Below are 21,831 nucleotides of genomic sequence, written 5' to 3' on the forward strand. Positions count from 1 at the left end.
CCATATAGGTACCAGCAAGCATTTTGGGAATTGCACTTTTTTTGTAGTTCCAATAATCACAACCAGGTAGCGAACGATTGCTATTAGTTTTGCTCGAACTCGCCTATTGTTTAACATAAGCTATAAGTATATTTTTAAATATTTTTCTATGTAAATGAAAACTAAATTTTCGAAAATAGTAATCTGATTAAAGTCTTAAGAATGCAATAGAACTCTGTTATATTCCCTAGTTCATTTATTTATTTATATACGCAGACAATACTTCCCATATCAATAACATAACTCTTCAATATACATTTTATATATACCACGCATTTAGTTATTTGTCGTTTACACTTCCTAATCTGTTCGGGAACCAATACAATTAATTCCCTAGACAGACATACAATTGTACCAGCGTTGTACGTGTACAGCGTTGTACATGTACAACGGAAGGGTGACAGACATACCGCTGTACGTTGTACGTGGTTGTGCTCATCACCGATAATCTCTAATTGCATGGTCTAAGCGTTGGTTTTTGTTCCTATTCACGAAATGTTAACACAAATTTCAAGATGCCGAGCGTTTAGCGTTAAATCTTTGTCAAAATCTTGCAAAATAATAATTAATTTAAAATTCTGCCTAGTTTTTGTTATCACAACTACCAGTCATTGGCGCTGCGCGCAGTAAAAATCGAGCAGTTGTAGCTTCGTACAACGGTGAAAGAGGTAGGTATTGCGCTCTTCACACTCAATTGGACTGCACAGTTATTAAGTGCAACCTTCAAAACTGTGATGAAAAGTGTGCTACTGATAATATCGCTAGTAATCTTATATCGATAATACCATCAAGCTTTATCGTCACGGAAGAATATCGAAAATTGGAGGGTTTAAAGTGAAATCTTCTTCTTGGCTTGTTGATATTTTAACATTTTTGTTCTATTTCTTACGTATTTTTGCTTATACTGCCATATTATCGTTATTAATTATTAACGATAACAAAACTTTATCAATAATCGTTATAGATTTTGACCGACATTTCCCATCATTACAACTCTCCCATCTGAGCTGACATTTGATTTAGCAGTGGCGCCAGTACCAGTTGTAGGAAAAGCAAATAGTATTTAATTTTTCATTTATTTCATATATGCTGCATATTTATTCAAGTTATAAATTATGCGTGGAATTATGTATTTAGAAACTATTTTTATATTATTCTTAGCGTCGATAACAACTCTACGTAAGCATTAGAATTTAAATAGAAATCAACCAAGATTCATGGTTTTTTCCCACGAAATTTTGGCAACATTTCTCACCTACAAAATGTGTGACTGGACAAGTGTGTTCAAAATCCAACTTTCAATGCAAAGAGCAATACAGAAACCACCGTTGTACCACTTTGCTTGCGTGATTCTATCGTTGTACACTGAGAAAACTTTTCGTATAGTTTCTATGTGTCCCACACATAGATTTTTGCAATGTGCCTAGTCAATGAACTTTATATGCCACACAGTTATAATTTATGGGTACGCGAAACTTTTGCACATACTATTCATATGCGCATATTTTTTATGTGTATAATTGCACATACTATTCATATCCGTATAATTTCTATGTGTATTTCTAGGCGGATTGTGTTTATATGCGGCACATGATAATCATCTAGAATTTCATATGGAAATTTACCATTAGTTATGTGCAGAATATTTTGAGTGTACACGGTGACAGACATACAATTGTACAGGTATTGCTCTTTGCATTGAAAGTTGGATTTTGAACACACTTGTCCAGTCACACATTTTGTAGGTGAGAAATGTTGCCAAAATTTCGTGGGAAAAAACCATGAATCTTGGTTGATTTCTATTTAAATTCTAATGCTTACGTAGAGTTGTTATCGACGCTAAGAATAATATAAAAATAGTTTCTAAATACATAATTCCACGCATAATTTATAACTTGAATAAATATGCAGCATATATGAAATAAATGAAAAATTAAATACTATTTGCTTTTCCTACAACTGGTACTGGCGCCACTGCTAAATCAAATGTCAGCTCAGATGGGAGAGTTGTAATGATGGGAAATGTCGGTCAAAATCTATAACGATTATTGATAAAGTTTTGTTATCGTTAATAATTAATAACGATAATATGGCAGTATAAGCAAAAATACGTAAGAAATAGAACAAAAATGTTAAAATATCAACAAGCCAAGAAGAAGATTTCACTTTAAACCCTCCAATTTTCGATATTCTTCCGTGACGATAAAGCTTGATGGTATTATCGATATAAGATTACTAGCGATATTATCAGTAGCACACTTTTCATCACAGTTTTGAAGGTTGCACTTAATAACTGTGCAGTCCAATTGAGTGTGAAGAGCGCAATACAACGCTGGTACAATGGATCATTGGAAAAGCTAAAAAATTTCACAGATGGCTCCAGCATAGACATGTTCTGTCAAACACACTCGACGAACATCTATGACCGACTGTCGAACTGCCTTGCAATCTGATTGGTCCACCTAAAAAAACCGGTTCAAATTAACCGTTATCAACCGTCAACAACAACGGAACGGCAAGAAATTATGACGTGTAATCTGTATCAGCCTTAAAGTTTACTCTAAATATGCCACGTGGGGCTTGAGTGTCCATCTAGCGGTAAGCACGAGCAAAAGCTACCTACAATGATCCATTGTATGTCTGTCTAGGGTATAAGAAGTGATGATTTTCACTAATTTCACCTTAAATCCGACCTATTTACAGGTAGAATCATTTAAGAGTGTATGCCATCAAATTTACCCAAGAATTTACCAAACAGTGATTTCAACAGGGGGCTGATATGACGTCACATTTTCGTTGCTCACATGAAAAAGGCGGCAAACTCAAAGCGATTTCACAAAACGAATTTAACTAACCATTTTCACAGTTTCAAGTATTTCGTATCAATTGCCAGCCTGGCATTGGCTATGTGATGCTAAAACCTTGGCTAAAATCAAACTAAAACTAACAAAATTTAACAATTTACACATCCGACTCGGTTGTCAGCTTGAGCCCATCTATGAAGCTGTCAGCTTGGGCCCGCTCTATGTTGGCTACGTTTTTTTTGTACAGGCTGGTATTGGAAGTGTCATTCCCGTGGATTTCAACGCTGCTATTCGAAGGTAGGTAATTCGCGTTGCTGCCGCCTCCAAAAGTTTACTGTAGGGGTGAAACGGAATAGAAATTTCTTAAAGAGCGCAAGAGATCGAAACATTTTGGCAGATGATCACCCACACGTAAATACGAGCATTTTTATGAGTGTGCAAGAGATCGTTTAATGTCGTTAACGCGAATTCGCCTTTACCTACACTGTTAAATGATTATACCTGTAAATAGGTCGGATTTAGTTAAAGCTAGGTTAAAATTACTCAAAATGCCCTTAAAGTGTACAAACTCAGATTTTGAGTAGTTTTTCAACCAAATAATTGGTAGTAGGAACTTAAAAGTGCGTTATTTATCCTAGAGAAAAATTCTATTATCGGTAGCAAGTAGCCAAAATTGGTTGAAATTTTTACCCAAAGTTTGAGTTTGTACACTTTCAGGGCATTTTGAGTAGTTTCAACCTGAGAGAGAGTCGCGAAGACGGTCTTATTTTTCTTATGCTTTGGCTGTTCTTCTTCTTCCTATTACGTTTGCTTTCATTTTCGGGCAAATAAATCAAACTTGTGCGTGAACATCTCATTGGACGTGTGAAGTGTGCATTTTATAATAACAAATTTTGGTATTAATTGTCACACGGGCATTTCAGTTTTTCAAAAATGTTAATTTACAATTGAGACAAACAAGACTAATTCAATTCCGAATGTGTTTTTCACAAAAACACCGGCAGAAAACTTATGAGAATTAATACTTTTCCATTTTGGGACAACGATAACAACTGGCTGCATTTGACGTTAGAATTTTTCCTCTTCGCGAATCTCTCTCAGGTTTCAACCTACTGTGTTACCTGACTCACTGCGAATATGCGTTGTATTCGCGGGATCGTGTTGGTTCGAAAGGTTTCGAAAAATATCGCCCTTGTATCGAAAATATCGTTAATTTTGATCACTAAAAATAACGTACTTAAACGTTATATTTCATGTGCCAGTAGTACGCAATAATTGTATTGTGAAACTAAATTGTTATATATGCAACTTTTTACAAATTAAATGCAATAACAAAAGCACAACTTATAAACAATCGTTTGTTATCGATTTTAACTGCATATGCGTTATAAACGAATAAAACGTATGGTTACGTTTTATTTCAATAATACGCATATTCGCAGTGAGTCAGGTAAAACAGTAGCTTTAACTAAATCCGACCTATTTACAGGTAGAATCATTTAAGAGTGTATAAAATTAACTTCCCATGTGGAAGTAAATATTGAGTTGTGTAAAAAGTATCAAATTTGGGTTTAATTATTTTTCTGTGTGAATTTTGTATTATTTTGTGTTTGAGGGTTTGTAACTTGTAAGTATAGCGTGTTTCCATAAACCTTTGCACGGTGCCTAACCTCAACTCTGGTTTGACGTTTTTGTGGGTTTTGTTTTGATTCCCTTTGTAACCTAATTTTATTGCTAGTGGGTTTATCACTTGTAATTTGTTCCACTTGTTTGCGGAAACCGGAAATGCCCGACTTTTCCGAAGCAGGAAAATGATAGCAGTTCTTTACAACATATATTGCGCTCTTCACACTCAATTGGACTGCACAGTTATTGCTCTTTGCATTGAAAGTTGGATTTTGAACACACTTGTCCAGTCACACATTTTGTAGGTGAGAAATGTTGCCAAAATTTCGTGGGAAAAAACCATGAATCTTGGTTGATTTCTATTTAAATTCTAATGCTTACGTAGAGTTGTTATCGACGCTAAGAATAATATAAAAATAGTTTCTAAATACATAATTCCACGCATAATTTATAACTTGAATAAATATGCAGCATATATGAAATAAATGAAAAATTAAATACTATTTGCTTTTCCTACAACTGGTACTGGCGCCACTGCTAAATCAAATGTCAGCTCAGATGGGAGAGTTGTAATGATGGGAAATGTCGGTCAAAATCTATAACGATTATTGATAAAGTTTTGTTATCGTTAATAATTAATAACGATAATATGGCAGTATAAGCAAAAATACGTAAGAAATAGAACAAAAATGTTAAAATATCAACAAGCCAAGAAGAAGATTTCACTTTAAACCCTCCAATTTTCGATATTCTTCCGTGACGATAAAGTTTGATGGTATTATCGATATAAGATTACTAGCGATATTATCAGTAGCACACTTTTCATCACAGTTTTGAAGGTTGCACTTAATAACTGTGCAGTCCAATTGAGTGTGAAGAGCGCAATATTAAGTGCAACCTTCAAAACTGTGATGAAAAGTGTGCTACTGATAATATCGCTAGTAATCTTATATCGATAATACCATCAAACTTTATCGTCACGGAAGAATATCGAAAATTGGAGGGTTTAAAGTGAAATCTTCTTCTTGGCTTGTTGATATTTTAACATTTTTGTTCTATTTCTTACGTATTTTTGCTTATACTGCCATATTATCGTTATTAATTATTAACGATAACAAAACTTTATCAATAATCGTTATAGATTTTGACCGACATTTCCCATCATTACAACTCTCCCATCTGAGCTGACATTTGATTTAGCAGTGGCGCCAGTACCAGTTGTAGGAAAAGCAAATAGTATTTAATTTTTCATTTATTTCATATATGCTGCATATTTATTCAAGTTATAAATTATGCGTGGAATTATGTATTTAGAAACTATTTTTATATTATTCTTAGCGTCGATAACAACTCTACGTAAGCATTAGAATTTAAATAGAAATCAACCAAGATTCATGGTTTTTTCCCACGAAATTTTGGCAACATTTCTCACCTACAAAATGTGTGACTGGACAAGTGTGTTCAAAATCCAACTTTCAATGCAAAGAGCAATAGACAACATTGAATATCCTCATAAAAATTAAAGAAATCTGTCAATAATGCTAATTTTTGTGTATCTGGCAACAATGAGTACAGGCGAGATTATCGAAACAAAGAAAGATTGCCTTGTTCAGTTCAGTCTTCAGTGTTCAGTCGTCACTCGTCAGTTGGTCAGCAAAAGAGAAGTTAGGTAAAGAGGAGTGCATTTACAGAAAATTAGTTGTGAACTTTTGCTTGAGTTTGAAACCCCTGAAAGTTTAGAAAGGTGATGTTTTCGTAACTATAAACACTTTCAGTTCAAGAATCTGATTGTTCAATATACGTTATTCGCGCTACTTTTCTAAATCACTTGATACGGAATTGTGATCGTGAAAAAGCTAATGTAGGCAGTAAGTACACAGGCTACTCTCGAATCACGAATGGTTGAACGGTTGTTGAATACTGCCTGTTACAATTACAACTACTTTTTGACGATTTATGCAAGAAGGGTTAATATAAGATAAAAAATACTAATTGTGGAAAAAACGTAGTTTGAAAGGAAGAAAATACAGAATCAAGTGCAAATTTCTTTGAATACAAACACACCCAGCTGTGTTACAGAGATGCCAAGTGTTGTTTCACGCGAATCCGTAGACCTTATTTTACCAGTTACAAATTTCATAGTTACTATCTTGTTGAGGCGGAAATGCATTGATGTTTTACGCACCGACAACCGACTGGATAAAGTAGCATTAGCTATAGCCGGGCGGTGGTTTTAAAATATGCCTCATAACATTTATGAGTGATAAGTGATATAACGGGTAGATGATTGTTGTACTAAAAAGACCAAATTGTAATTTTAAAATTTGTAGAATTTCGTAGGTATTGTACTAAATTGCGCCTATGAGTATCTATGTAAAATTAGTTATCTTTACCGGCTTTGGAATCTATCGTTGCTGGCTTCATTCCATTTCAATAAGCGACGGTATTAAAAGTTATATCAGTTTGTGGATACGTTTCTTCAATGTAATGGGTTCGATTATATTTTGTCTAAAATATATTTAGTTGTACAAAAGGTTTTTAAATCAGTTAAACAGTAGCTGTATGACGTAGTGGAATAAGTGGAATATGGTGAATAAATAAATATACGGAGATTCCCATTAATTTGGCATCTCTGCTGGGTTTATATTTATATTGACGTTACATATACTACCTAGATAACAGAAAGAAGCGTGGAAAGTTTTTCAACAAAAACGCAAAACAAGCGGATGTGTGAGAAGCAATCACGGAACCAGTAAGGCAGACAAACACAAAATTGAACAGCTGAGAAACCTTGAAATAAAATTTGTGAGTGTGTAAAATAAACATTAATACGAAAAAAGGAGCCAGATCGCAGTGAACAATCGTTGAACCGGTTAAGTGTAGAAATTACTGAGTAGAATAGTGGTAATACTTTTGAAGCAAAGATGCCGTGGTATGTTCCATGGTCCGGCGTTATAAAGAAGAAAGTATGTCGGTTTCTTCTCCAGCGCTACTTGGGTCAGTTCCTGGAAGAGAAACTTACTCTGGATCAGCTGAATGTAGATATTCGCAACGGCACCGGAACAGTTTCCGATGTGACACTGTATTGCCAGGTGAGCAATATTTTTCTGATTTTTATATTTCATTTGCATATAAGTACATATATAGTTTTTCATTATATAATAACTAAATACGTTATATAATTACTAACCCCATTGAAAACAAAATTCTATATTTGTAGTAAATAATACTTGTTTTCGAACAACTTTCAAATGAGTGCAGTAGGAGCTGAAATTTCAATAGATTTCGAATCACTCAATTGTTACGAGGCAATTACCATGTAACTATTATTGGACTATTAATAATAAATATTGAAATAGTTACAAAAGTATACATTATATTCGACGAAAATATGAATGAGTATGGTGTGTTATAAATAATATGATCAACTTGTTCGGCACCAACCTTTCGAAAGGGCATAACTGCAATCTGTTGACAAAACCGATTGAAAGTTTTTTTCACTGTGCTACTGTCTTACCTGACTGATTTTGAATATAAGGGTTGTTGAAAAAATATATATACTACTATCAGTGGTGGGCACCGCTAAACAAAAATTTAGCGTCGTTAACCGCTAATCCGCTAACCGAAAAAATCAGCTCGCTAATCGGTAAACGCTAATCGAAAAACTCAGATTAGCGAAAATTTCGATAACCGCTCATCGCTAAATCTAAATTACCCAAAAATTATCATATTTTTGATTAAACAAATATTTACCATGAAGCACAAACAATTGTCGACAATTGCTAATTTTTGTACATAACATATATATATAAATGAACTGATTTTAGCTATTATTTATGAGGTTACCCAGCCAACTGGTGATGAACTCACGCCAAGAGTAGCAGTCTTATTGTGTACAGAAATAATTCGACAGCGTTATCAATTGATTTGCAGCAGCTATGACGAAAACAGTCAAGCAATTACACTCGATGCTTTGTTCGTACTGCTAGCTGCAGCCCGGAGTGACGGAATTGGACATTGTGAGGCACTTCGTGTCCGTCGGGTATAGCCAATCCAGCACATACAATATCTTCTCCCTGCTGGAGAAAGATTAAGTGCAGCAGAAACTGAATAGGGACACCGCGAGCAAGGTGCTCTCAGTACCTAACCAAAATGAACATTTTTATGTGGATGGGTCAGTCGAGATCGGCCATATCTGAGTAGCAGGCAATCATGGCTGAAGGTGCTGGTGAAAACATCTTTCCGGCGAAGGATGACGAGTAGGTGGACCGGCTAAGGATAATCGTACTGAATACCAGCAACCCTCCCAGCGTCATCCAGCAGCAAACAATAGAACAGATTTGGGCGAATAGTTTCGTGCTAAAAGGGAAAAGCCAGCTGATCGCCAACGTCACGAAAGAGCTGAACAACATGCCGATATGTGTGACATTATTTCTGACCAATGCACGATAGTCGGGAAATTGCAATCTTTAACCAAAATTAGTTTTTAGTTTCGAACTGATTCTAGATTATAATTGTTACAAAAGAAATGATTTAAACTTATAAGAACTCATATTTAGGGTGATTTGGGGAAAAATGATCAAATGTTTCCGATATAAATATTTGCTTGACAAAAAAAAATTTCTTCCTTGCGAGGATTCTCCCATTTTCTCGTTGAAACTCTCTTCAGGTACTAAATAAATTTAGTAATAAAGATAATCAAATTTGTTGAACGAGTATTTAAAATTTAAAAGGGTTGCTAAAAATATGACAATTTTAAAATTATGTTTTTTTCGGAAAACGTCAAATTATAGCAAACCTTCTATCCATGTTTTGATACAACGTACTTCGAGCTTTCAGGTGCACTGTAAGAAACTGCGGCGACAAGAGGCGACAAGAGTTGTTTTTTTATTAAAGTTTATGAGAATTTCATTTTTACTATAAGTAGTCTATGGCGCACCTCATTCCCTACGATAAAAATTAACCTTGACGTGGTGTAGGGCTTTTTAACTAATCAGTAAATGAACAACGGTAACGTTTACTTCTGAATGTGGGTATATAACAAAATACTTTTCTGATTCCTAGTAGGGCTCGGCGGGGTAAATTTTACCAAATGTGATTGTTGCGTTATTCAGAAAGTGCTTTTATTCCGTTTAAGAATAAAACCAGTACGAGGATCTCTGATAATTAATAGGTTAATGTTTCTGGGGCACATCCCAATCTATCACAGCTGTCACAAACATCTCCGAAAACTGCCGGTTTGATTGGGTCGGGCGGGGTTTAGGGTTAGTAAGGGGATGTAAGCGGGATACCAGATCTGGTTTGGATGCCGAAGGAGAATGATAACGGGTAATAATAGAGGTACTAAGGTAGCAGATGGGAAAATGAAATCAATTCTTATACTATTTTACCTTTAATTCACAATAATAATATTTCTGGTGGTCGGTTTTTGAGGTTTGGTGACGGAAATTCGTTATAGATACCGCGCGCTAGCTCTTTGGACTCGAGGGTTGTGAGGCAGATGCGACCCTATATTTTAAAGCTTCTGTCGGCTCTGAACCTGAACGACCTGAACGTCCAGGTCGTGCTGCGCTCAATATACTTTGTAGACCTGTCTTGGGACAGTGCTCAAATGCTGGGGGATGTAAGATGAAAAATTGCCCTGATAAGTTGATAGCGACTAACGGTCCAAAATTTGTTTTCCTATTGGTTCGTTTGTGGTTGTTTGTGTTGGAAAATTGATAGTGGGCGATAGTGATACTGATCGGTGTTTGGTGGGGCTGATGAATCTTTTACTTCTTCACTATATAACATTTTACAACTCAAGTAGTACAACATTCTGGCCTTCGGCAGAGAGATCTCAGAGTCAATTCGTGGAGTCCGCGCAGGGCCGGAACAGCTTCGCCTGCGGGCATAGGCGTGTCGGCTATGCTTGGGGCTCTACCTGTGTTTTAGTGGGCGACATTGCCTGTCTCGTCAGGTAGAACTGATGTTTGAGGTCTCCCTGATACTTTGTTGACATCAAAAGGGCCCAGCGCTGAATTTTATACGCTATTAAGTGACCAGCTGGATAACCCGAAAAAAAGGAAAAAAAATATACTTGAAACGAATATTTGCGTCTAAACTTGTGAAACCAATATAGGAATTGGTGCGTATTGCATCTTCCAGTGCAATGTTGAATAGCACGTTACTGAGTGCATTCGCTTGCTTAAGTCTATCCAACATCATGAAAGCTGAATTCAGTAGTGTAATGCTTCGATAGTTTTAACACTGGAGACGATATCCTCTTTCAAACATAGCGCACATGAGGCCAGCCAACCACATTTGTCCGGCATTTGTTCTTCTGTCCATATTCTGACAATGATCCGGTATATCGCTTTGCACAGCCGCTTACTCCCCGCGTTTAGAAGTTTAGCCGGGATACCGTCCTTCTTATGAGCTTTACCATTTTACCGTTGCTCACTCATTGCCTTCTTAGTGTTAGTCCACTCACTCGCAGCATCTGAAAGTGCTCCTTCCACCTGGCTGCTTGCCGTTTTGTCAGTACGCAGATTGGCGGCACCATCATTATATATCACAGGCATGGCATTTCCTCACCGTTTTGTAGATATTCCGTGTGTCGTTGCAGACGAATCTCTCTAGTGCGTCGATGAGCACGTGGTCCTCGGACTCACATAATTTTAGAAAGTGGGTTCTTCTTCCCGCAGTTCTAGTCTCTTTACATTTCTCTATGTTCTGACGTGATCCGCAGTGAACATGCGACTTTTGGCCTGGTTGTTCTCATCTGTCATTTTCTGGCATTCGACATCAAACAAGCTGTTACACTGTCTTCCACGCGTTGTGCCTATCACTTCCCTCGTAGTTGTTGGCGCCATGGAGCATCCTCCACAGCCCACTTACATATTATTCCCTTTCTTCCTACTGTTCTACGATTCGTTGATCAAGCTCTCGTCAAGCAACGTTATCTACCGTCAACCGCTGGGTGTTGAAACGCAACGTCCTCTCAGTGCGAGCCTCCGCCGATTTCGATAACCTTGCGTGGATCTTACGACGAGATAGTGGTGAAAGTCGATAAGAAAAGACCGTACATCGATGACTTCCAAAAAGTGTCGACCGTTAAACAGGACATGATCGATCTGGGAGTTAGTGTCTTGAATTTTCAAGTCGTGAGCACCCTATAACTCCTTTCGAACCTGTCATAGAATTCGTCTCTAGTATCATCCAATTTATGATTTATTGGCGAGTAGGTATACGTTGATTAAGCTGTAGTTGAAAAATTTGCCCTCAATTCTTAACACCCATATAATTCTACTTTTGTTTTCTTACCACTGAAAAATCGACTCCACCTTGTGCCTTTCTACTGCCACTCTGTAGTAGATGTGATACTTGAAAGAAGTAGGTTCTACCGCAGGGTTTACTGCACGAAACTCCGTTTCTCTGGAAATGGCCACCGAACTTCCAGAGAACTTCGAGTCGATGTAGCTCTCGAGTCTTGATAGCTGCAATCCGAAATCATGACACCCAGCGTTTATCTTAACTTACTGTCCACCATGGAGGATTAAAATATTTGCCATGTGGACATTTTCTAACAATATTACGTACTTTGTAGCCAGCAAAACGCACATTTTTGTACTAAAAATCTTTAGGCAATCATCTCTTTAGCCCCACACTTTTTCTAGCAGAGATAACAAGCTGAAACAGGAAAGTTTTGTTTCAGTTTGAGCTGACTGAAACTTTTGACTAGTTTGAGCTGACTGAAAGTTATGTTATGTTTATACGGCTGTAATTTTGTTATGTATAACGTCTAAACTTTGTGCAAAAACAGGTCGATTAGATTTTTTCTCAATCTTTGTTTCTTTTGATTCAAGTTGATTCCTCAAACTTAACACTCCCTAGAATCGATAGAAGAGCGCGTTGGGTTTTCGAAACGCTGGTAAGAAATAGGTTAAAAATGTTTGACACGTGTTCGAAGAAATCTAGCTTTAGTTTTCAGAATGCCACATAAGCCATGCTAAAGGGTTAAAAACTAAAACCAGAAATCTCCCAAATAAGCTTTGTATTCTAGTTATGAGGGTCATGGAAAAATAGTTGATGCATCAGGGAAAATAAGGGAAAGTTAGGGAATTTTATTTTTGGATTTGAGTCGACACCCCTGCACATTACGATCGGCTAGAAAAATACTCTTTAGTTGAGTTTAATCTCTTTCTTCAATGGCTGCTGCTTTGAAACCAAAATTTCGTTTGTATTTTACCACTCATCTAGAATGTCGTTATCAGGTAACCATCTAAACTTAAATGGTCAGGTATCGATCTTAAACTGAAATAATGTCTATAATTGTGACTTGAAACGCTAGAAGTCAAATTATTGAACGCACACATATACGTTTTCTTTTTCTACCTTTTCGACGCTTGTTTATCCCATGGTTTTTGCTGTCCTTGCAGCTTCCTGCCTTGTTTCGATCTTCCTCGACGGCTTCCTGCTTAATATGGTCTTGCTGGATCAACAGCTACCTGTTACGGTCTTCTCTGAACTGACGGCTTTCTACCTGTACCGGTAAAGTAAGCGAACACGTAGCTTGTTACGCTTCCAATCTAACCTATATCGTACGAATAATCATTTTTCGCATTCTTTGAGCGATTGCCGTTAAAAATGCTCAATTGTTGTTGATTCTGCACTCAATATTTCCGGAGGTGTAAGCCAAAGGAAATAAGAGGATTTAACGGGGATATTTGTGTACAGCTATGCTTGACTTAGCACAAGACCTAAAATCTTACCTTGATCACTGTTTGCGGATTGGGCCTTTTTTGTTTATAGAAGTCGAAGCCACTGCGACTAGTGTACCTTGTTCCCAGGTTGAGTGTTCGGTCGCAATGACTTTATAGGGAATTTGGAAGTTTGGCATGTTTTTAACCAATCTTCTATTCCGGTAGTAATTTCATCTATGCGAACTTCTTTCAAAATCCAGCGATACCCTGCTAAGTTCTCCCTCCGCAAAGATTTGATGTGGGTTAATGGAGTTGATGGGGAGGAAGTAGATATGGCGTCGCTTTCAGAGCTTTCAGTGATGTGCTCCGCAAAGCTCCTTTTATTAACCAAGTCTCTGTAATTTATCTAGCTTTTTCATCCATCAAGAGTCTCTGTATTGTCTTTCTGGTGAACGGAAACGGAACGGTACGGTCTTTGAGGGATTTATCTTTACACCCCTCTAATGTGTAATTCATTGCTGACTGCGTTCTATTTGAAATCACGCAGTCATGTTTACCTGTCACAAGTAGCACGATGTCATCGGTGAATCCTACCACTTCAAACCATTTTTCGGTTATTGCTCTGAGTGAATCGTGCTCGACTAGTGATCACAGCAGAGGCGAGAGAACTCCTCCCTGGGGACAGCCTTTTGTTGTTCTCGTCCATTGTGTTGTATTACCTAGCGAGGCGGTAATTTCCCGATTTACAAGTATTGTCTTTATCCAGTTCAATGTATAGATGTTAATTTTATATTTGCTCATAGCTTCCTACCTGATTGTATGAGATGCGTTGTCAAGAACTTCTTCTATATTATGGACAACTAGAAAAATTTCCCTGTCAAATGCAATTGGCTTCATTTAAAAATGTTTTATTCTGTAGAAGTTATGACCGTCTGAATTTCGTCAAAATTTTGTCTGTCCCGATCATTTTGTCTAACCCCTGTAGTATTCGATGCTCGGTTGAACAGTACACTCCTAGCTTGTTTGTGATACCTCGGACGGAGAGGTTCGGGCTCCGCTTGATAGCGCTGGCCACACTGTTTGTCATCGCTGCGGCTTCCGGTTTTAGAATTTCCCTCCCGATCCTGGCTGGATCAGCATTGCCCGAATACTTTTATTACCTTAGTGACAGACGATTTGGCACTTTTGGTAATTTCGCTAACTCGACATATCTGCATTATTGTGTCTGGCAGCCAAATCTGGATTATTTTCCTTAGATTATTAAAGAATATAGATACCCCACTCTTCGCAAATTCAATCGTCAGTAAAGTGGCTCTTGATGGCAAGACGTTTTACTAACCTGTCACAGAGTTCGTAAAGCGTTTCCATAGGCACACGTTTAATTATATCGTCTGTCACTAATACTTGTGTAAAATGAATAGGTGATACAAAGGCTATGATAGTCTAGTAAACCCTGCCACCAGTAGATAGAGCTGATGACATACTGTTTTCATATGTATGCGGAAACCGAAGATTGGCATATCTAGTTCCTTAAATAATCTAAGCTAATACCAATGCATATTGGGGGCGGAAGGCAGCTACAAAAAACAATCTTCGTGACTGTTGCAGTAGCATTTTTTTTTAACTCAGTGCCCTTCTGGCATACAAAAATGCATATGACGGAACAAAACAGCAACATTGCCGTTGTTGCTGTTTTAGTATTCGACATCGGAACGAAAATTGAAGCCCGGTTTCTGATCTGGTCCGGTTAAAAATCGGCACTAACTTTTTTGGTCCGACCTTATTCCGGTCCGATTTAGCTCTGTTCCCTTTCTGTACGGTTCCGGAACCGAAACAGAGCCGAATCCGGCTGGAATGAGATCGGACTAAAACATTTTTTACCGGACCGGACCGGAACCTGGACTTTATTTTTCATTCTAATGTCGAACACTATGCTGTTTATTTTTCTTACTACATGGATTTTAGAATATCGCAGTTTTATGCAGTCGCACTTTCAAACTACGCAGTTCCGTTTAGTGAGAAGTGCGGTGTAATCAGGATTTAGGATTTTCGCGATGCACGAGCAAAATTTCAATGCTTTAGCCCTCTTGCTTGGGCGCCATTTTGATTGAAGATCCAATGTCAAAATCGAAGTAGAACAGGCAGAATTCTGTACTCGCACACTTATAAACACCTAAGGAGTATTAAGGTTTTTAAAATGCACGTTTAAAACAATTCATCAAGTTTAAGTCGACTTGAAATGATGGTGGCACCCTTTACATACATTACATTTTTATATGATTTTGACCCAGAGTGTTATTTGCCATTATATAGATATGTCACAAAACTGGATCAAATGGTAAAAGTGACGTTCAGAATGATGAAGTATTGTATTTAACATAGTGCAGTGTAAACAATACGATAACTTTCCATTTTCGGGTATTGAAATGGTTTGAATGGCAATGAAAGAGTTGCTAGCTGTTTTGGTGAGCATACTGACCCAAATAGTCATAGTCTTCTTCCCTAGCTTAAAAGTCTAGAGCCATAGAATTAGAGTGTAAATCTGAGCTTGTCGCGTTTGTAAACCATGCAAACAATCTATCACACGAAAAGAACGTGTCTCTATATTACGCTCGACCGGTTCATGTAGAGGACTCCCTCAGTCGATTATAGAGTTTTGTTGGCATTTCCTCTTCTATATTTACGATGTGTGTAAGGCACCTAGTACATCACAAAATAAACAATCTGAATTCACAGTGAAATCGAGAGATTTAATATATGATGAATATGATTAATACTAAGCATGTTAAATGAAATGAAATTTATTTTTATAATGGGAATTGAATACTGCTTCAATAGGACAAGCTTTCGAATGCACATGATTTTTGTAAATAAAAACAAGTTTTTCTGTGCTACTCTCAAAACTACATGCCACGTTTTTATCATGTACAATTTTCTCAATGATACAAAGAATTACGGTACACGCCAATTAGCCAACAGACGCACATAAATGCTTTATAACTGCGTTTGCAGTACTATATCCTGCTTCTCTTGCGGTTTACTGAAGTGTTAGAAAACGTCATAACAAATGCTAAAACTTATCAGCTTACGATTCATTCTTGTAAATAAACTGTAGTAAATAACTTTGCTTGCAGATGCTTGGTCAAATCGTGTCAGCTTGCCAGATAATCACAAACATAAGACATAAACAAACGTTCTACACAGTACAGCACGTGCAATGTTTGTTTCGTCCATGTATCGGTGGTGACTCATACTTAACGGATCAACGAGTCGGTAATGGTACTTCCCCGTAACAAAGCCTATGTGCTTGCTTTCCTGGCAGTTTATTTGCATTATTGTTGTTAATATTCCGTAACAGCATAGAAGTCAAATTGGAGTAAAATGTATTTATACTCTAAAATGTTTAAAATGCTAAAAAAATGACATTTTTGATAAGAAGTATAACAATTGAATAAAAAAGAAGTGTCAAATTACCCAATTTCCTATACCTATTAGCATCGAAAATAATGTTTCGAAATAGCAAAAAAGTTCACCGTGCATTAGGTTCATGGAGAACTTGATAAAATGATAAAATTACCAATACGTGCGTTAAAAATGTCGTCATCTCTTTTGCTATACAGTTATTCAAGAAGTTATGCTTCGATGTCGTAGGATTAGATTAATTTCCGTATCACCACGAAAAGAAAAACAGTATTATATTGACATCTACACATTGCCAAAATCCTAACGAAGTCTAGACCGTGTCTTAGTTTGCATTACGTACAAAACATACAACCTTCTGACTTATCGGTCTATCAGTATCAATGCAAAGTTCGACGCAAAACTAAACGTGTTGGTTTTTTCTTGCCTGGTGTTTCAAGGACGTCTCGAACACACACAAGTCAAAGAAATCAGGTGTTTGGAAGCAGCGTGAATTTATACCGAAATAAAGGCGACATTGTGACCAGCAACGCGAGCACATTTCGAGCTTATCTTACTCGTATTAGAGTTTTAGAAGAATATGAATGATAAAATGTTTGTATCGACTAGCATAGTGTATGTGTAGTTGGAACCAGGGGTTGTTGGGTGAATTCAAAACGGTGATGTTTTCTTGTTTGTGACTTTCTAAGGATGTAAATTAGTGATACAGTGTTGCTCAGATTATATTAGTATTACTTTTGATTTCATCAGATTTTTTTGTGAATTCATTCACTTTAACGAAAAACTTTTTATTTTTTAAATATTTAATTTAAACTTGTATTAATGCAATACTTTAAATGCCATGTGTTTTTCAACCTTTCTATGGGTCCGTGTAGCATCCAAAACGAATTCGGAATGTCCGCTCAATAAGATTTTTGAAGGAATTAAAAAGAATCTGCCGATCAGTTTCATTGCATAAGAAAATAAATTTTTGAAATTTCATTATTTCGAGTCAATATCAACTCAAAATCAACTAATCAACACATCGAGTGTAAGCGCACTTGTTTCTTAAGCCCTTGATGACAATTGTATACGTCATTTGTCTACTTCAGTGACGTGAGATCTCATTGGACACTTAAGGCATACTAAGAAAAGAAGCAACAAATTTTAAATTGTGTTGCTTGTGCGTACCCTTGACTGTCCATTATGTCCGCATCGAACGTTGACCTAAAAGTTCGCCCTGAAGGACAATAATGTCTTCGACATCTACAACAGCTTCGATTTTTTCGACAAATACGAGTACATATATACGTGAACAGTTTCAGTCGATACATTGTATTTTAGTTTTTATTTATGAATTGTATTGTATTGTTCTGCATTGTATCGTATTTAATCGTATAAATTATTGTTTAAATTTCAATTTTTATTTTTTAAATGTATTCTAAACAAACTACAGCCTGTCTTGCCTGCTGTTTTCTTATCAATCAAATCTGCATATGCAGTCGTCCCGTGTTTTCTGAACAAAGTAACAAACAGTTCAGGTGCATGACTTCTAACTGTCGATCGCGTCGCAGAATGTAGGAGCAATAAATGCGACGTGGAGTTTGTTTTTGTTGATGCTAAATACTTTGAATTCTACACTCGTGCCGCGAACCTGTAACGTGTGTTAGTGGAAGCAGCTTGTGATGTTTTTAGTATGAATGTAAATATCTAGTTTTGCGCCGCGGCGCTCGATGATATAGATATGAGAGAAGCAGGAAATTTGCGAATATGAAACGTAACAAAGAGCAATGAGCTCATTTATATATGTATTATGTACATTCGGGATGTTAGTTTGGCCGCACACCGATTGCCTTTTTGAGTAGCTGTTATTGCCTTGTTTCATGTGAAAGATCATCTTTAAACAACATCCCTGTGTCTGGGGGTGTTAAGAACATATAGGACAATGCGTTACTCGTGAAACGACACTATTGATTGAGTCATATCCTAAGAATCATGTAATCTACATTAACATAGGCAGTATTATTAAATTCATTGTAGTATGTACCATGCGTAGAATAGTTCGGTGCATAGTAATAACTAAAAATATGTTCCGTTTTTACTCATTCATATGAAGTTTAACTTCTAAATCAACCCCTGTTAGATAATTTATTGAGTACAGTTGGATTTCGAATTTGGCAACAAATGCGTGTCGCCTATATTGCCAAAATCGAAACCGTGCCAAAATCGAGACCCTTTTTTGATATGAAAAAATTGAATGCAAATGCGTTAGAAATTGAGTAAAAATTATTAATCAACGATTGCAATCATTTTATGCTTGAAAAGTCCGCCAGGAGCTATTCGTCCGGTGCAAGTAAGTTTTTGGTAGCATGCGGTGAGACGTAGTCCTACGGCAATAAAAATATTATTGTTTGAAACATTTTATAACAGCAAACTTTTTCTTATGAACACACTCAAGGTATCACTTTTGCGTCATTTAAAGCATGTATGCGGAAACTGACTGATATTTATGCATATTTTTGTAAGGGAAATATTTTGTGTTGCCAAAAACGGATACTTTTGTTGCCAAAATCGAGACATGCCAAAATCGAACCAACCCAGATCCGAAATCCTACTGTACTAAAAGTACTGATTACTAAATTGAAACTCAAATTGACAGATTTTGATGTAATTAGGTATTAAACTTTTTTTCACGAAATTGCACAATTTCTCGAAAAACTTCTAATTTCATCATTCCTACAGATCATGACCGTATGTCAACCGGTCCAGGAGTTATTTCAGCGTTCTTTTGAGGACCGCGAAATGGCTTTTGGAGGTTGCGTTGGTCAAGAAAAAAATAATAACATGAAACCTTCAATAACTAAACAAATAAGAAGAAACCAGCGTTTATTTATCCATATTATTAAAAATTTAACACAACAGTTTTGTATAGTACTTAAATTTCATTTCAAACGTAACCAAACTTCAAATTTTTTCGACCCAAGAACATAAAGTAAGCATCCTGGTAGAGATGAACCAGTTTGATAATAGTGGAGTGCCACAGGATCACCTTAGGGAGCCACAAACGTGTAACTTCATTTGGATTTTGCTTTAAACTTGCGTGTCAGTCGGTTAGTTACATTGTGTTTTTGAATAATCCAAATCCATGTCATTTACTAGTTCAGAACTCGGTAACCACGAAATAGTATCGCAATCTAATCTTAGTGTGAAAATGGAAGTTTAGACCCTACAATTTTTTTACTTGGAATGCTGTGCTACCGACATGTTTTAAGAAGACATATCTCTGAAACTATTCACGTTTGAAACCGCTTGTTTCTAGGTCAACCTTTTAGTCATGAATATCAGGCCCTTCCTCAGCTGATGCTTGTCCTCCAACAATAACGTGTTTACCTTTGTATATGCAAACCGTTTCGAAAATTTCAAGTTTCGAACAGTTTAGTGACGTCCTTTCTGCATGCATCTATTGCATGAAAAAAACTGTATTTTTGAGTTTTACATTACCAACATCCAAAATTAGGGTATGTACTTTGACACTACGGAATAAAACTACCAATTTGGAGCACTACAAGCACCGATAGCTGATATTCCGGAGCGTCTAACTTGTCGTATTTCTGTTTTTATCTTATCTAATACCTATGATCGGATGAAATAATCCCATTCCAAATCGGAATATCTCCGTCAAAAGTGGTACCGAATTTCACTCATATATTGTTTGATTGATTTTTGGCTCAAACTAACTTGCCTCGGTTCTTTTAAAACAAGTTGAATTAAAACGTATCGAAATTTAAAGCAACTGGTGCCAAAAGTCCGATTGCAAGTACCCCAATTTTTGTCGTCGGAAATTTAAAGATCAAGCAAAATAGTCACCTGTGCCTTGCAGCAGGAACCAGAAAGTTTAGTTGGTGAAAGAAAGTTGAACAAGACCAACGGAATAACTGCTTTATGTGCAAATATTGGATAATTTAGAGATGTAAACTCGTTGAACTGTAAAAGTTCTGCTTATCACTAAAGAATGCAACAGAATAATAAAACACTTTATTTTTTTGCCCCTTCACATTTCGAAAATTTTTGAAGGGGGGGGGGGCGACATAAACTTTTTTTTAAATTTGTATAAGCCTTATTTTTCAAATTAACGTGGTTTTTCCACGATTTTTCGATTATTTTTGAATTTTTGAACAAGGGAGTGAAGTCCAAATAAGTAAAAGGGATTGCGTTTCTTTAGCATTCAGACCGACTGCAGTTGGCTGTCAGACAATAAAGGGGGAGAAGTTATGGAGGGGGATTATACTGGGGAGGGATATACGAAAAAAGGCTGTGCTTCTTTCCGGTATAAGGACTTTCAGAAAACAAACAGATGCATAATTAGCTACGTGACAGAAGGGGGAGCTGACTGGGAGAGAACCAACAGAGGAGATGAGGAGCGTGACTAAGAATGATGTTCCCGCAATAACTCCGGAACGCCCAGACGGTTCTTCACCAAACTTGGCACACATATTCTTTGACAAAAAAGAATCAGCGCAGGATGGTTAACAAAAGGGGGCAGTCTCTTACTAGGAAAGAGTAAGGTTCAAATGGGCAAAGGGTTTCGTTTCTCTTGCATTTCGATCGATTGTACAAGTGGTTGGATGAGAAGAGTGGGTTTTTGAAAGGAAGGATAGAGTGGCCATTGACAAGCGGGAGATTCAAAATGTAACAAAGGCTTTGTCTCGCTTCATAGGGAAAGCAGAAGAGATTTACAAGTTGCTTATGGGGATTTACAGGGGGAGGGCTGATAAAGGGAGTAGAAACATTCAAATGAAGAAGGGCTTTGTTTCTTACATTCTGAGAATTTTCGTTACAATAACTTTCAACTTGCTAAAAACTAACAGATTTACAAGGGTACCGAGCAAGATCGAACAATCAGCTAGTACCGTGACCGCTCCTAATTCTGCGCAGCTCCTAATTCTGCGCATTTTTCTTTATATCAGTATTTTTTAACATTGTGCATAACTATGATCATTGCGTTATTTTTTTATAAATGTCTGTTGAATATTACGCCATTATTGACAAACGGGCCATAATATTTCAGAGCGAAATAATTTAACGTGGAATTGAAAGTATTTTATATGTCAGAAAACATCGTCGTTAGCACCAACGCTAAGATTGTCCGTCTAGAAAATTAACAAATTTATGATCGAAATTCTTTGCAATGATCAAATTACCCAACATAATTAGAAAGAATAATAAGTTTTAGTCATGTTTTAGACAAAAAGAGTGATTGCATGCATTACTTTCCTTAG

The 21,831-nt window shown here is 36.8% G+C and overlaps 1 protein-coding gene across 4 annotated transcripts in view; it reads left to right on the plus strand.

Annotated features, from left to right (window-relative positions):
- Positions 1-6,101: 6,101 nt before the first annotated feature.
- Positions 6,102-21,831, plus strand: part of LOC128733133 (autophagy-related protein 2 homolog B) — a 40,048-nt gene continuing 24,318 nt past the window's right edge. The window contains exons 1-2 of one of the 4 annotated variants that reach the window (XM_053826759.1): positions 6,102-6,138; positions 7,145-7,561. In XM_053826759.1, the coding sequence (XP_053682734.1) occupies positions 7,394-7,561 (168 nt within the window). In that variant the 5' untranslated portion in view covers positions 6,102-6,138; positions 7,145-7,393. The other 3 variants (XM_053826757.1, XM_053826760.1, XM_053826758.1) reach the window with 3 other exon arrangements.

This window comes from Sabethes cyaneus, chromosome 1, assembly GCF_943734655.1.
Source record: "Sabethes cyaneus chromosome 1, idSabCyanKW18_F2, whole genome shotgun sequence".
Classification (NCBI taxonomy): Eukaryota; Metazoa; Arthropoda; class Insecta; order Diptera; family Culicidae; genus Sabethes; species Sabethes cyaneus.